This window comes from Symphalangus syndactylus, chromosome 1, assembly GCF_028878055.3.
Source record: "Symphalangus syndactylus isolate Jambi chromosome 1, NHGRI_mSymSyn1-v2.1_pri, whole genome shotgun sequence".
NCBI lineage: Eukaryota > Metazoa > Chordata > Mammalia > Primates > Hylobatidae > Symphalangus > Symphalangus syndactylus.
In genome coordinates this window covers 99596731-99614149 of record NC_072423.2, presented here as the reverse complement: position 1 = coordinate 99614149, position 17419 = coordinate 99596731, and the positions used below count along the sequence as shown (strand labels likewise).

Genomic DNA, 17419 nt, shown 5'->3' with positions numbered 1-17419 from the left:
ATCACCACTATCATCACCACTACCATCCCCATCACCAACATCATCACCATTATCACTATCATCATACCATCATTATCACCATTATCAGCACCATCATCACCATCATCACTATCATAATACCGTCGTCACCATTATTATCACCATCACCATCATCACCACCATCCTCATAATCACCACTATCATCACCACTACCATCCCCATCACCAACATCATCACCATTATCACTACCATCATGCCATCATTATCACCACCATCATCACCACCATCACCATCATCATCATCACTATCCTAATACCATCATTATCACCATCACCATCATCACCACCATCCTCATAATCACCACCATTACCATCATCATCACCATCACCACTACTATCCCCATCACCAACATCATCGCCATTATCACTACCATCATACCATCATTATCACCATTATCATCACCATCATCACCACTACCATCCCCATCACCAACATCATCACCATTATCACTGTCATCATACCATCATTATCATCATCATCACCATCACCATCATCACCATCACCACTATCGCTATCATAATACCATCATTATCACCATTATCACATCATCGTCATCACCATCATGATCACTATCATCGTTATTACCAACATCTCCATCATCACCATTATCACCACCATCACTACCACCACCGTCGTTATCACCACCACCATCATCATCACTATCACCACCACCATCATCATCCCCTCCCTGTAGACACTGAACTCTTTAAGGGGCAAGAGCTCATCTTGGTCATCTTCATGTCCTCTCACCCACTCCTGTCCTGGTGCTGGTATAGGACCCTGTGCACAGAAGATAGAAGCTCAAGGAGAAGAGAGGTATTTCCTCCAGTAATCCTTTAGAAGAGTTGGCCAGGGTTGGGACTTCTTACACACTGTTGTCTTTGCCATCTTTTCTGTACTATCTGTGAGTCATCTAACAAATCACTCACTCAGAACATCTCTAGCAAATTGTAAAGGAATCGCCACCTCACAGGGCTGTGGGGAGACTAGAATCAGATACCATTCTCCTCAAGGAGAACTTGACATGACCAAGGCTCACATTGGTAACAGTGGAACCAGGAATGGTCACTTAAGGCAGAAACTCTTTTGGACCATCCACCTGCTAGACTCATCACTGTTTTACCTTTGCCTCCCTCTCTCTCCTTATGCTGGGCCCTGAACCTGGAAGTCCTACCCCAGACTCGCATATCCCTCTGTGTTCCTGGGCAGCAGCCTATGATGCGCACTCCTTACCAAGCAGCGTCACTTACTCCTTCCTCTGGGTCCCCAAGGGAGCTCGTGTTAGCATGGATTTTTACCTTTTCCATATTGTGTGACAGCTGAGTAGGTGTCTTTCCCCACTACAAATGGTGACCTCAGGCTGGTTTGCTTATTTATTGTCTTTGTGGCTCCCACATCATCCATTCAGCCAGTGTCAGTCACCTGTACTGTGTCAGGCCTGCTCTTGGACCTGGGGTTTGCCTGATTGGACAGTGAGTCAATGATGGGTAAGTGAAGAATTGAAGGTAGGATTCATCCAAAGTAACTTCTGACATCGTGGGCTTGCCCGGAGCTGGTGTGAACATGCAGGTGGCTCCCATCACATATGGAGGGAGGGGAGCTCCCTGAGAGCTGGGAATGCTTGACCTGCTGAGTTCCGCTCTCAGAGATGATGATGTTGATGGTTTTTTGCTGCCACAATTAGTGGCAGGTGATTCACACGTTTATGAGTTCCCATGCCTGCCATAACCAACCACAGACTGGTGCCTTAAATCCCAGACACGTATTGTCTCACATTCTGGAGGCTGGAAGGCCAAGGTCAAGGGGGTAGGCAAGGTTGGTTCCATCTGAGGCTTGAGGAAGAATCTGTCCCAGATTCTCTACCTCTACTCCGGCTGTTTGGGGCTTACCAGCAATCTTAGCATTGCTGGGTTTGCAGATGGGACACATCGGTCTCTGCCTTCCCATTCACATGGTCATCTCCCTGTGTGCATGATGCCGTGTCCAGATTTTCTCACTTTTTTAAAAAAAATTATACTTTAAGTTCTAGGGTACATGTACACAATGTGCAGGTTTGTTACATATGTATACATGTGCTGTGTTGGTTTGCTGCACCCATTAACTCGTCATTTACATTAGGTATTTCTCCTAGTGCTATCCCTCCCCCAACCCCCCACCACAAGACAGGCCCCCATGTGTGATGTTCCCCACCCTGTGTCCAAGTGTTCTCATTGTTCAATTCCCACCTATGAGTGAGAACGTGCGGTGTTTGGTTTTCTGTCCTTGCAATAGTTTGCTCAGAATGATGGCTTCCAGCTTCATCCATGTCACTACAAAGGACATGAACTCATCCTTTTTTATGGCTGCATAGTATTCCATGGTGTATATGTGCCACATTTTCTTAATGCAATCTATCATTGATGGACATTTGATTTGGTTCCAAGTCCTTGCTATTGTGAATAGTGCTGCAATAAACATACATGTGCATGTGTCTTTATAGTGGCATGATTTATAATCCTTTGGGTATATACCCAGTAATGGGATCGCTGGGTCAAATGGTGTTTCTAGTTCTAGATCCTTGAGGAATCACCACACTGTCTTCCACAATAGTTGAACTAGTGTACACCCCCACCAACAGTGTGAAAGCGTTCCTATTTCTCCACATCCTCTCCAGCACCTGTTGTTTCCTGACTTTTTAATGGTCACCATTCTAACTGGTGTGAGATGGTATCTCATTGTGGTTTTGATTTGCATTTCTCTGATGACCAGTGATGATGAGCATTTTTTCATGTGTCTGTTGGCTGTATAAATGTCTTTTGAAAAGTGTCTGTTCATATCCTTTGCCCACTTTTTGATGGGGTTGTTTGATTTTTTCTTATAAATTTGTTTAAGTTCTTTGTAGAAGAAACTGGATCCCTTCCTTACACCTTATACAAAAATTAATTCAAGATGGATTAAAGACTTAAATGTTAGACCTAAAACCATAAAAACCCTAGAAGAAAACCTAGGCAGTACCATTCAGGACATAGGCGTGGGCAAGGACTTCATGACTAAAACACCAAAAGCAATGGCAACAAAAGCTAAAATAGACAAGTGGGATCTAATTAAACTAAAGCGCTTCTGCACAGCAAAAGAAACTACCATCAGAGTGAACAGGCAGCCTACAGAATGGGAGAAAATTTTTGCAATCTACCCATCTGACAAAGGGCTAATATCCAGATTTACTCGCTTTTTAAGGACACAGTTATTGCAGTAGGGCCCACCCTGCTCCTATATGACCTCATCTTAACTTGATTACATCTGCAAAGATCCTATTCCCAAATAAATCACATTCATAGGGTATGGGCAGTAGGACTTCAAAATTTATTTAGAGGGGCACAGTTCAGCCCATAACAACATGTCTTATTTGTATTCCGTTTGATCCTGACAGCAGCCCTGAAGTTAAGTAGTGGCTCTGATTTTCGTGGGGGAATCAGAGGACTGCCAGGTGGGTGGGTTTCCCTAGGAATCAAGGTTGGTGTGTGCCACTGGGTTGCACACCCAGGCTTTCCGACCTTTGAGCTCTTGTTCCTTCTAGATGATTCTCAAGGTGGTGCTCTTAGCATTTTCTGGAGCAGGTGGTTCTTGCTTTGTGGGGTTGGCCCCCGTGCTGCACAGACACAGCATCCCTACCCTGTCCACAAATGATGGTGGACACCCATCTTTGCAATCACCTGCAGTGGCACAGAAGTCCCCTGAGAGGCTATTTGGAGCCCTGTGCTCCTCCAAGGAATTGCCCCTTGGCTGAAGCTTCTCTGCAGGTGTCAGGCAGGGAGCCATGGGCTCTGTGGATGTCGGAGCTTGAATTGGAGGGGCCCAGAAGGATTCCTGAGACTGAAGGGTGAGTAGTGAGTGGCCCCGCTTGGTCACACCTGATACAGCTTGTTTCTTGTGCCAGGCGTTTCCAGAGTCCTTGCTCAGCCAAGGATTGGGGAGGGTGCGGGTCTGGAAATCTTTCTGGAATAAACAACTGCCCCCACCCAGGCTCACAGCCCTGTGGGGAGCTTTGAGAGCCACACGTGAGCTCAGCCTTTGACATTGGAAGGGAGAAACAGGAGCTTTTGTGCACAGGGTCAGGTTTCCTGGCAGGGAGGACTCTGGCCGCCCACTGAACCCAGCCTCCTGTTGGCAGTCCCAGGATCGTTTTCCCAGTGATGAGGAACTTACCCTCGGGCTGTCTTGGGAATGTGATAGGGCCTTTTGCTTTCTTGGGCACAAACCCAGAGAATCCTCAGATAGAGAATTGGTTTGAGTCTCATATTCAATCAAACCTCCTTTTGTTCTGAACACTTTGACAGTGACAAAGTGAATTATTGAGCCCCTGCTGACAGCTATTCAGTAGCATATAATTTTAATTCAACAAAAATTAGAAGTCATGGTTAGAAGTGGATTTGCCTGGCCTTTGCCTTTCCTGGCTCACTGGTGAGTCTCACAGAGGGGACCTGGGAACGTGACCAAGTTGTTGTTATTTCAGTTCTCAGAGGTGCTATTATGTGTTTGAAGTGTTGTGATTGGTTTGCAGGCCCTGTTGACACTATTTAACTTTGCAAAAATGAACTCTTGTGGCAACTGATTTGATTTTCCATCAAATCGTTTTTCCATAATTGCTTTCCTGTGTCCTTTGGGAGAGGTGATGACTGCGTTTTTAAAGCTTTTCTGTTCAGAGTCAGCGTGGGTAGTATGAAAACTTTCTCGTCAGTGTGGTTATAAGACAAGGCTTCCACCGAATCTGAAATGCTAAAGAACGATCCATGTCAAAATTAAGTCACATTGTAATATGGGCGGTCTGTGGTTCTGAATGTGTGTTCCCCAGGATGGCAGCAGCAGTAGCACCTTGGGATTTGTCTGAGATGTAGGTTCTCAGGTCCCACCCAGACCTGCTGAATCAGACATTCTGTTAGGGAGACATAAGTGGGGTCTGTGACCTGTGTTTTTCAAACTGCTGGAGTTTGAGAAGTGCCATGCAAGTGAGAGAGGGCCCTGAGGTGACAGGTGGTCATTGATGACCAAAAAGACACTGTGAGGGCTAGAGATTTTTTTTTTTTTTTTTTTTTTTAAGACAGAGTCTCGCCTTGTTGCCAGGCTGGAGTGCAGTGGTGCAATCTCGTCTCAGTGCAACCTCTAATTCGCTGGTTCAAGCAATTCTTCTGCCTCAGCCTCCCGAGTAGCTGGGATTACAGGCACGCACCACCATGCCCAGCAAATTTTTGTATTTTTAGCAGAGATGGGGTTTCGCCATGTTGGCTAGGATGGTCTCGATCTCCTGACCTCGTGATCTGCTTGCCTCGGCCTCCCAAAGTGCTGGGATGACAGGCGTGAGCCGCCGTACCCGGCCAGTGCTGGAGATTTGAGTCCATGGTGAGATCAAGGCCAAAGAGACCAATGCCTCAGTCTTTCCTTTTTCCCTTTTATATTTACCGAATGTCTGTAAATATAAAATGTCCCAGCAACCAGTAGTCTTTATTTTTCATCGTGAAAAGCGGTGGGTTCACTGCTCAGAGGAAGTGTTGGGAAGGGGTGGAAGCAGTTTTGCCTCTCTGACCACGCTCCCCACGTGGGTGACTCAGGTAGCGTCCTCTGTCACTCATCAGCTGTCTTTGTCCTTCCTGGCAGAAATGCATTCGATTTAACCCGGACGCCACAGTGTGGGTTGCAAAGCAGCGGATCCTGTGTACATTAACCCAGAGTTTGAAAGATGTCCTGAACTACGGCCTGTTCCAGCCGGCCAGCAACGGGCGCGACGGCAAGTTCCTGGATGAGGAGCGGCTCCTGCGCGAGTACCCGCAGCCCGTGGGCGAGGGCGTTCCTTCCCTGGAGGTATATTTCAGCCCACGGTGCATGGACTGTGGTTGTGTCACAGCCTGGATGCCGTGGTGGGTGGGGGAGACACGGTGGTAGGGCGAGACCAATTCCATTTGCATTGGGAAATTATCCCCACATTTAAAAATCAATCTGGGGTCTTGAGGTTTGATATGGTTTAGCTCTGTGTCCCCGCCAAAATCTCACCTCTAATTGTAATCCCCACATGTTGAGGGAGGGACCTGTAATCCCCATGTATTGAGTGAGGGGGGTGATTGGATCACAGCGGTTTCCATGCTGTTCTCATGATAGTAAGTGAGTTCTCACGAGATCTGATGGTTTTATTATAAGTGTCTGGAAGTTCCTCCTTTGCTGTTCTCTCTCCTGCTGCCTTGTGAAGAAGGTGCTTGCTTTCCCTTTGCCTTCCACCATGACTAATGTTCCTGAGGCCTCCGCAGCTGTATGGAACTGTGAGTCAATTGAACCTCTTTCCTTTGTAAATTACCCAGTCTCAGGTATTTCTTTATAGCAGTGTGAAAATGGACTAATAAAAGGTTGCATCTGATTTTGCCGTGAATCTCACACTGTTGTACAACTTTTATACATTTTTTTCACTACAGATTCAAAGATCCCTGGAGAGAAATCTTGCTGTGAGTAATAAACCATGGGTCTGATTCAGGCTTTCATAACCAGGACCGTGGGCCCTGGGCATGGAGAACGGGGCTCCCCATGCTTCTCTGAGAGGTTTTAAATTTTTCCCTCCCAGCGCCTAATGGGTGGTGTATTTGGCTTCTCTACCTCTCCAGACACCAGCCGGATGTCAAGAATTAATTCAATTCTGACACTAACTACAAGTTTAAGGGCTTAGTCCCACAAGACTGCCTTCCATAAACGTCAAGTCCCCAGGCCACCCACATTTCTGTCCCATTTGGCTGTGAACTAGGGGTTCCCACCACCCCCTTTTCAGGTTTGATCACTTGCTGGAGCAGCTCAGAGGACCTAAGAAGGCATTTTAACTACTACCCCCAGCTTATTACAACGTGTACAAATGCACAGCTGATGAACAGGTGCACTAGGCGACATCAGGAGGGCCCAGCGTGCAGGAGCTTCCATCCCTGTGGAGTTGGGGGTGTACCACCCTCCCAGCACGTGGATGTGTTTGCTGGCTCAGAAGCCCCCAGGCCCCATTGTTGAGGGATTTTTATGGAGGTTTCATTACACAGGATGAAATCACTGTCCATGGTGACTGGACTCCATCCTGCCGGTCAGCAGAGAAGCTGGGAGTCCTGACCCTCGAGTCATGGTCTGATCCTTCCAGCCACCAGCCCCCGTCCTGGAAGCTACCTGGGAGTTGAGAGTCATCTCATTAGTGCTCTGGAGATACTCTTATCACCAAGGACATTCCAAGGGTTTTAGGAACTCTGCCAGGAGTCAGGCACAAAGAAGGAATTTTTAAATTACATCGTATTCCTTGCGATAGTCTGTTCTTTCATTGCTATAAAGAAATAACTGGCTGAGTGAGGTGGCTCATGCCTGTAATCCCAGCACTTTGGGAGGCCAAGGCAGGTGGATCACCTGAGATCAGGAGTTCGAGATTAGCCTGGCCAACATGGTGAAACCCCATCTCTACTAAAAATACAAAAGTTAGCTGGATGTGGTTCTGTGTGCCTATAATCCTAGCTACTCGGGAGGCTGAGGCGGGAGAATTGCTTGAACCCTGGAGGTGGAGGTTGCAGTGAGCCAAGATGGCACCATTGCACTCCAGCCTGGGCGACAAGAGTGAAACTCTGTCTAAAACAACAACAACAACAAAAAACCTGAGGCTGGCTAAGAGAAAAGAGGTTTAATTGGCCCACGGTTCTGCAGGCTGTACAGAAAGTGTGGTGCCGGCGTTGGCTCAGCATCGAGACCTCAGGGAGCTTGTTGTCATGACAGAAGGTGAAGCAGGAGCAGGTATTAGGCGGCAAGAGGGGTTGCGAGAGCGAGCAGGGAAGGAGTAGTTCTGACTCCCCCGTGAACTAACAGAGCGAGAACTGACTCACTACCATGGGGAGGGCTCCAGGCCGCTCAGGAGGGACCCGCCCCAGGACCCAAAGACCTCCCACCTGGCCCCACCTCCAACACCGGGGATCACATTTGAACATGAGGTTTGGAGAGGACACACATTCAAACCATACCATTCTCCAATTCATCTCTGAGTCCTTGGGTAACAGGGTGGCTGTGACCATCCAGCTGTTCTCAACAGTGCAGCTTCACTTCTGCTTCCTGCCTGGGTGACCGGGGCTCTTTAATCTGCTGTCAGCAGCCACAAGCTCCTGGGCCTCCCTCCAGAAGTGGCTGATCCGTAAGACGGGGCAGCCCTACGCATTTCCATGTGATGCACGACCCCTGTCCCTGCCTGTCTGACCCAGGCTTGCTACGCCCCAAGTTTACAGGCATTGTTTCCTGCAGTGTATACGTGTTGGGTTACGTCAGTTAAGAGAAGCCAGAAACAGATTATTTCTACTCCTGCAAACATGTTGGCATCATTCAGTGATTGCACTCACTTTAGCTTAGTCAACAGCAAGAGGCTGCACGTGTGTAATTGCAGCTAGCACTTGAGCAACCTAAGTGAGTTTTCTACTCAGTGACTAGAGATTCCTCTGAAGCCCAAGATGTCATGGACGCCCACCCAGGGCTAAGGTGATGCTGCATCTGCACGTTTCTCAGTTCCATTGTGACGCTGATGCTGAGGTTATTGGGATCCCCAGTGTGGACCGTGTGTCAGATTCGGGGAGGGAGTTTTGATGGAGAAAAAGATGAGATGCCACTTGGAAGTTGTGTGGTTTAGAGCAAATCACTCAGCTGTCCTGGCCTCAGTTTGCTTATCTGTAATATGGGTATCCATTGGGAAAAAATTGTCATTGAGGGCCAACTAAGGACCAGACACTTTTCTGGCACAGAACAGTCAAGGTTCTGATCCCATGGACCTTACACTCCAGTGGGAGGTGATGGACTAGGAAGAGTAAATCCACGCAGTTCATTTCAGGGGCTGATCATTGGCTGATCATTTCCGTAACGGCAGGAAAACTGGGCGAGAAGACCAGACACTTTGGGAGTCTCCTCTACATCTGGCCCCAGTACCTGCAGCTGTGCAACCTTGAGCCAGCCACCCATGCTATCTGAGCCCCAGATTCCCGTTCATGACATTGAGTGAAAGTTAGTGACATCCGGGAGTGGTCGTGAGGCCCAGAGGAAGTGTTCATGGAGCAGTGTTTGCGTTGTGAGCCTGGCGCATCTGCAAGTCCCCAAACTGACTTTGCAGCTGCTGCTCTGGTTTCATTGTCATGAAATTGTTGCTGATACTTTGATTTTTGTTTTGTTTTGTTTTTGAGACCTAGTCTCGCTCTGTCACCCAGGCTGGAGTGCAGTGGTGTGATCTCGGCTCACTGCAGCCTCCGCCTCCTGGGTTCAAGCGATTCTTGTGCCTCAGCCTCCTGAGTAGCTAGGATTACAGGTGCCCACCACCACGCCCGGCTAATTTTTGCATTTTTAGTGGAGACGGGTTTCACCACGTTGGCCAGGCTGGTCTCAAACTCCTGGCCAACGTGATCCACCTGCCTCGGCCTCCCAAAGTGCTGGGATTACAGGCATGAGCCACTGCGCCCGGCCAAAATTGTTGCCGATACTTACGTTTATTCATCTCCTTTGCATGACCCACTGCAAAGGCTGAGATTGGCTCAGGGATTGACACATTAGGGGCGGGCATCAGTCTGGGCTTTTTGCCTCAGATAATTTCAGCACAATATGGTGGGCTGCTATGAAATGTTGGAGAAATAGCAAGAAAAAGGGTTTGTGGTCCTGAGCCATGTCCTCTGTAGCCACGGGCTGTAAGTTCTCTACTTGGGTAACAGGGTGGCTGTGACCCTGTTTATGTTTATGACTCTGGAATAAACACTCCCCCCTTGAGTCCTTTACCCACCTGCCCAGAGATGCTGTGGGCCCGAGCAGATTGTTTTATATCTGGAAAGGGGCCCCGTCGAATTGAATTCCCTGAGACATTTAAGCTTAGCCATGTGATCGTGAGCCTGAGAAGGCACCTGGCATCATTCTCAGTGGCTTGTGGCTTCTGAAATCTGGACCAGAGGTGTGGTTGGTCCCAGGGCATGGATGCACAGAACCTGCTGTCCTGGAATCTAGAATCAGAAGTGGAAATTCTAAAATGGGCCTGTAGCTCCTCCTACCTGCTCTGTTCTGGGAAATGAATGGGTGCCCTTCTGACCAGCACACTTTCTCCCCAAACTCTGTGCAGCCTGCGCTTCACAAACTATGATTTCACAGCTGGTTTATTTTGGCACTTGAAAACAAAACCCCACAAGTATCAGTCTGTGCACAAGAATTTTGTCTTTTGTCAAATAGCCATTTTGTTTGGCGTGGTGGAGAAAGGAGACTAGGGTTGTTTATTTGGAAGCTTTTCTATGAGATGCGACTTTCAGTTTCAGGATGAGCTCACCCGCCGCCTGCCCCGCACCGTCATTTTACCCAGGGGCAGTTTTTGCTGGCCCTGAGCACATGTGTAACCGTGCAGGGTGACGGCATCAAGGGCAGTAAGGAGGGAGAGATAAAGTGGACTTGTCTAGTGCCAGGAAGCTCATATTCAGTGCTCAGGCCACCCTGGGAGGTGGGTGCTATTATCCCCATGGGGCAGATAAGGAAACTGAGGTGCCCTGAGTTAACTCCGTAAGTTGAGAGCATTAAGGCTGGAATTGGAACAGAGGTCCCAGCTCCAAACTCCAGTGACTCCTAAATGCTCAGCGTCCTTCCCAGACCTTCTGCAGCATCTCCAGCCAAGCGGGGGGCTAGGGGAGGGAGGAGGTATTTTAGAGACCCGCCAAGCCCGCTCCTACAGTGTTGCTTACTCTGTGCATCCGAGGAAGACGTGCTCCTCGGTTCGTGCAGTGATGTAATTTCCAGTTCAAAGGAGGCGCTGCTGTTTGGAGGGAAAAACAGTGGCTTCAGCGATCTGGGCAGAGGTTGCAGGAGTACAGGAGGTGGGGCCTTTCCCAGGCCAGTCTTCTCGGGTGTGTTTTAACAAAGGTGGACAATGTGGGAGAAAAACCTGGTGTTTGAAGCAGCATCCTCATTTACCAAAAATGCCTTGCCAAGGGCTGATCCATTCCCCTGGGAGGAACCATAACCACTCAGCTGGGGAGCCGATCACCGGCTGGGAGACCTCCCAGCTTCTCACCTGCAGGATCTTCCCTTCCCCTTGCTCCTGTTTCTTTTTATGGCTTTTTCGCTAAACTGCTGCAGAATCTTGGCAAAAGTGACGCTTAGGATGTTGTAGGCTCTGGGGTGCAAATACCAGTCATTTATTTAAAACTGGAAGAGTTTGCTGTGGGGTTCCCCGTCTTCTGTGACATAGCCAAGGAAAAGGCCCGTTTTCCCTCTGAACAGCTATGCGAAGTATTAACTTGTTTTCTCTTTTTTTTTTGTTTTCTGTGCCAGTTTCGATACAAGAAGCGGGTGTATAAACAAGCCAGTCTCGATGAGAAACAGTTGGCCAAGCTCCACACGAAGGTATGCAGGGAACCGGCTGTTATTTACACTTTACACGGGCGGCGTCCTCCTTGTTATCTTGTGTTATCTTTAGACGCTCCTCTTCCGGGGACACCTGCTGTGTACCTGGGTTGGCATGTGGCCAGGCTGGGAGGTGCAGGCGGACTTGCCCTTACGGCGCACACTGTGGAGACCCACCCAGGAGGCAGCAGGGGCTGCTCGGTGTGGCCGTGGGTGCTCGGGGAAGGGGGGCAGATCCCACTGACTGCTCCAGGGACGTTCAAAAGCAGCGGCTCTGAAGAGAGTGGGATCTGGACGCCCAGCGTGGTGGAGGGAAGAGGGTCCACACTGAGCCCTGTATTAGTGTTCTGCTGTTGTTGCTTCAGGAAAAACCTCGTTAAAGTGCTGTTGACAAACTGCACTGAAATTAGACTGCAGGTGAGCAGCAGGGGCATTGCACGGAGTGTTCAGAACCCAGCGGAATGTGCTATGCCTTGAGCTCAGAGTCCCAGATAAGACATCCACACCAGGAACACCCTGCTGTCTTTCAGGGTGCTGTGCGAGTCGAGGAGGCTTGGAGAGGGGGCTGAGGCATAGGGTGTGTGGGCGGAGCACTTTGCTTAACCCACAGGAGGAGGAATCTGTAATACCCAGGAGGCTTTTTTTCCCTGCCCCTGGTGCTGTTCCTAAGGAGAGCCCAATAGCACTCCCTGCAGAGCATGGGGTGGAGAGTCGGGGCAGCTGCCTGAAGCGCTTCCCTTCGAGGGGCCCTGATGCTCTCCAGGTGAGCTCCCCTGCAGCTGCGAGCTCACCAATGGCTCTCTCAGCCAGCAGGATCCTGTCGGTTTTTGTTTTGCCGCCCCTCCTTCTTATATCAGATGCATGTAAGGATTCTTTTTTGTTTGTTTGAAACAGAGTTTTGCTGTGTTGCCCAGGCTGCAGTGCAATGGCATAATCTTGGCTCACTGCAACCTCTGCCTCCCAGGTTCAAGCGATCCTTCTGCCTCAGCCTCCCGAGTAGCTGGGATTACAGGCACGCACCACCATGCCTGGCTAATTTTATGTTTTTAGTAGAGATGGGGTTTTGCCATGTTGGCCAGGCTGATCTCAAACTCCTCCTGACTTTAGGTGATCCATCTGCCTCGGCCTCCCAAAGTGCTGGGATTACAGGTGTGAGCTACTGTGCCTGGCAGTATTCTTAGTGTGCTCACTGAGTTCTAATCTGTTATCTTTTTTTTTTTTTTTTTTTTTTTTTTAGAAATTTTCTTTTTTAATAGGGAGAAAAAAATTACACTGATAATTGCCTAAAAATTATATTCATTTTCCAAGTGAATAAATGAGGCTTATTTAATATCACACGAGTACATAGTATTTCTTCTCAAAAATGCTTAAATTTTGTATTTTTAGAATGTGCACAAATATAATGGAATCAAAGTAGTTTAAGACTATAAACATTTTAACCTGAAAATACTTCAGTTTAAAATCCTAATTTGAGAAGTCCTTATTCCACATGGTTGTATACCTTGAAGGAAACTGTGAACACAGGTCCCAAACCAGTCTCTGTCCTGGAAATGAGTGAGTGATACTGATCTACACCCAGTCATTGATTATGCGAAGTCTCTAATGACACCTTCACAGCTATTATAATCCAGTGGTCCAACAAAGCATGAATTTCAAATACTTTACAAAATTTTCCCTCCTGAGCACCTCTTTTTTTTATTGTACTTTAAGTTTTAGGGTACATGTGCACAATGTGCAGGTTTATTACATATGTATCCATGTGCCATGTTGGTGTGCTGCACCCATTAACTCGTCATTTAGCATTAGGTGTATCTCCTAATGCTGTCCTTCCCCCCTCCCCCCACCCCACAACAGTCCCCGGAGTGTGATGTTCCCCTTCCTGTGTCCATGAGTTCTCATTGTTCAATTCCCACCTATGAATGAGAACATGCGGTGTTTGGTTTTTTGTCCTTGCGATAGTTTACTGAGAATGATGTTTTCCAGTTTCATCCGTGTCCCTACAAAGGACATGAACTCATCATTTTTTATGGCTGCATAGTATTCCATGGTGTATATGTGCCACATTTTCTTAATCCAGTCTATCGTTGTTGGACATTTGGGTTGGTTCCAAGTCTTTGCTATTGTGAATAGTGCCGCAACAAACATACGTGTGCATGTGTCTTTATAGCAGCATGATTTATAGTCCTTTGGGTATATACCCAGCTTATCATTATTGATTTTTGTGCTCAAGTTGTCCAGATGTGGGCAGCAGTTGCCCTTCCTGTGGTGTTCTGCCCTGTGGTGTGTCCTCACCATCCTTGATGCACCAGCCACTTCCTGGCACAAAATGCTCTGGGCTCTTCTTATTCTTCCCCTGCCTCTGCCCTGGAATTTGCCTGGAAAGCGGTATTCAGATGGCAAGATCTGGGTGCTTCTGGGTTTTGGTTTTTGTTTTTGTTTATCACCCTCTGATGCACAGATAAAAACGTATTTGTGAATTTAAAAATGCTGATTCATAAATAGCAATGCAGGTTTTCAGTGACACCATGTGTAGGTCATGTGTTTGAGGGCATTTGATCAGTTCTAGTTCTGAAACATGCAGAAAATGGGCAGGTGGAAATCCCGCCTGTGCCAGGAGGCTGAAGGGCCCAGGAACCTGCTGTGTCGGAAGCCACCTTTGTCCCTCTTCTGTGTGTTTTGAGAGAGGTACGGAGTAGGGGCAAAGAATTAGGCTGGTGAGGAGCATTAGATGCAGCAGGCGGAGGGATGCCAAGTCCCGCAGTCCTGCTCAGACAGCCCAGGCTGGCTCTGGATGGGCAGAGAATCATGACTTTTCTTACAGCGAGGCTGGCAGAGGCTGGGAAAGTTCCCACCCTGTCAGGTTGAGCTGCAGACTGTCATGACCTCACAGGAAATTAGTCCTGCCCTTCACCTTGAGCCACTTGGGGACCAGGCATCGCTATTTCTGCCTGTGTGGCCACAGGGTTCACCACAAAGTGGGTTAAGTACCAATCCATGGGCCTCACTCCCTGGGATGGAGGCGGGAGGTGGGCCCTGGAAACTGGAGATTTGAAAAGTGCTCCAGCGGCCCAGCCGTCTCTTCTGAAAGCAAAGGAGCATCCATAGCTCTCAGCAAAGTGCCTAAGGCCATTTACGCTGCTTTTACGAAATACCTTGGGTAACTTGTAAACAACAAAAGTGTGTGTCTCACCATTCTGGAGGCTGCAAGTCTGAGATCATGGCATCGGCAGGTTCAGCATCTGGCCAAGGCCCAGTTCCTGGTTTGGATGGCCGTCGTCTTGCTGTGTCTTCACGTGGAGGAAGGGGTGAAGGAGCTCTGTGGGACCTCTTTTGCAGGGACACTAATCCCATTCACGAGGGCTTCATCCTCCTGACTTCATCACCTCCCAAAGGCCTCACCTCTCAATACTATTACATTGGAGATTATTCAACTTATGAATTTTGTGGGGACACAAACATTAAGTCTGTAGCACTAGGATGGTGAACAGTGAGGGGATTTTAAACAGTCATCCAGGACAGGCCGATTGTACTTGCCACGTGCCAGACACTGTGCTCAGCCTGTGATTCCAAAAGCCTCAGCTCCAGGAGCCTCAGGGCTTGCAGTGTGCCCTGGCGAGGGTGGGTCTCCCGAGTGCACCAATCAGGAACTTTCCCAGAGCCTGGAAAGACATTTGTTTTTCTTTTTGGAGACAGGTCTTGCTCTGTTGCCCAGGCTGGAGTGCAGAGGCATGAACACAGCTCACTGCGGCCTCAGCTCAGGCGATTCTCCTGCCTCAGCTTCCTGAGTAGCTGGAAACACGTGTGCCACCACGTCTGGCTAATTTTTTTTTTTTTTTTTTTTTTTTTTTTTTTTTTTTGAGATGGAGTCTCTCTCTGTAACCCAGGCTGGAGTGCAGTGGCGTGATCTTGGCTCATTGCAAGTTCCGCCTCCCGGGTTCACGCCATTCTCCTGCCTCAGCCTCCCGAGTAGCTGGGACTACAGGCGCCCGCCACCACACCCGGCTAATTTTTTGTATATTTAGTAGAGACGGAGTTTCACCGTGTTAGCTAGGATGGTCTCGATCTCCTGACCTCGTGATCCGCCCACCTTGGCCTCCCAAAGTGCTGGGATTACAGGCGTGAGCCACCGTGCCCGGCCACGTCTGGCTAATTTTTCTGTTTTTTGTAGAGACGGGGTCTCACTTTGTTGCTCAGGTTGGGACATTTCTTATAAAGATGTTTCAATTATATTGTTCTTCCTTCTAGACCAATCTGAAGAAATGCATGGATCACATTCAGCATCGCTCAGTGGAGAAGATCACCAAGATGCTGGACCGAGGCCTGGATCCCAATTTCCATGACCTGGAGACCGGAGGTGGGCCGCTTGCTAGAGGGGACCTTACTGGGCTTTAAGGAAGCATAGAAAAGGCCAGCCCGTTGCTCAGGCTACCCGTGAATAATACTGCAGTTACGTTTTACTTGGTTTTGCTTGGTGTTTAAAGGTGCATTCTCACTCTCCTCTGGCTTCTCAGTCAGAAGGGGCTGAGCCCGTCTTGTCCATGGGGCATCCCCAGCGTCTTGCATGGGGCCTGGAGCATGGCAGGTGCTCGGTGCAGAATTGTTGAGGAAGTGAATCAGTGAATGAATGAGCAGATGACATGCATGTGTTATGCCAGCCTTGGGCACACGGATCTTTGCAGACATGTATGTTTGTAAAGGTGGAGGATGTGTGTTTCTGCCTCCTGCTGGGCACGGGCAGCCCAGCAGATGGGCATCTGCACGCACGCATCTTATTCCCCTGCTGGAAACCACATTCCTCACGAGTGCGGGCCTCTGGGCATCGGTCAGGAAAGACGGCCCAGGCCCTTGGTGGTTCCATGAGTGTGTGAGTCTTTGCAGCGCAGCCATCCTGTGCACCATGGGGTTCAGTGGCAGCCCCCGCCTCCACTCAGCGTCAATAGCAACCCCTAGTTGTGACAACCCACAGTGTCTTCAGACATTACCCACTGCCCCTGGGTGTGGGCATTGTCACCCCAAGTGACAGTCCTTTGCCAGCAGGGCACCAGCTGGAGTTGGCAGGCAGAGGTTAGGTCCTTATGGAGAACCAAGAGTGGTGGAGGTGAGGGTCTCCATACAACTCAGAGTATGCCCCCTCAGGTGGGCTGTCCTGGGCTGCGAATACTCTTCCTGGACTCCCTTCCCTCTTGTCTTGAGTGTGCCAGCCTTGCTTCTGGCCCCTGCATGGTGTAGTGCCATCATCACATACTAGTGTCACACCTCGAAAATATAAAATACACAACAAATGTGTTTGTCAACCGAAGAATGCACTTTCTCATCATTTGTGGGAGCCCCCTCAGACCTCTGAACGCTGGGGGGGCCCCGCTGGGTGTGGATCCAGCCTGCACAGCTCTGCCTGAGCACTGCCGGGGGACTGTCCTTGCCTCTTTGCAATTGTCTGCGTCCCTTAGGCTTCACTGTGAGCAACAGGAGAAGCCGGCACGGGCTTGTGGCTGCTGGCAGTTTTGATGCCTGTGACGTTGGGAGGCAGGACTGCATGAGCATGGCTCGGAGGGGACAGAGTGCCCCCGGGGATAGGGGGAGAGAAGGAAGGTGAGTGCCTGGCTACAGCCAAGCAGCCCCAGGCCCTGCGCCGATCCTCCATGAGGCAGGGAAGCCTGGGGGTCTGCGTGCAGGGCAGTGACGTGGACAAGGCTGGGCTTCCGCTGGAGGTCTGGGCAGTCTCAGCCGGTGGCATGGAGCAGGAGGCTGGGTTGGGCTTGTGTTGGTAGGGACATCTGGAGAGGAGGAGAGGGGAAGGGAGTGATGGGGACAAGGGCATGTGGTGGTCAGGGGTGGGTAGCAGGGCATCCGGAGGGTGGATGGGCAGCTGCAGTGGCCCTCAGCTGTGGGGCAGGCAGTGGGAGGAGGAGAGGAGCTGAGCTGGGAAGCAGAGAGGACTGAGCTCAGGCATAGTGGTGTGATGGAGGGCCTGCAGGTCTGCAGGACGCTTGGGAGGGCCCTGGCC

The 17419-nt window shown here is 49.4% G+C and overlaps 1 protein-coding gene across 1 annotated transcript in view; it reads left to right on the top strand.

Moving 5' to 3' along the window:
* The window catches only part of SHANK2 (SH3 and multiple ankyrin repeat domains 2), a 682193-nt gene that overhangs the window by 125974 nt on the left and 538800 nt on the right, over window positions 1-17419 (top strand). The window contains exons 4-6 of the mRNA XM_055271428.2: window positions 5671-5874; window positions 11344-11415; window positions 15661-15769. Of these exons, the coding sequence (XP_055127403.1) occupies window positions 5671-5874; window positions 11344-11415; window positions 15661-15769 (385 nt within the window). The remainder of the gene's footprint in view (window positions 1-5670; window positions 5875-11343; window positions 11416-15660; window positions 15770-17419) is intronic.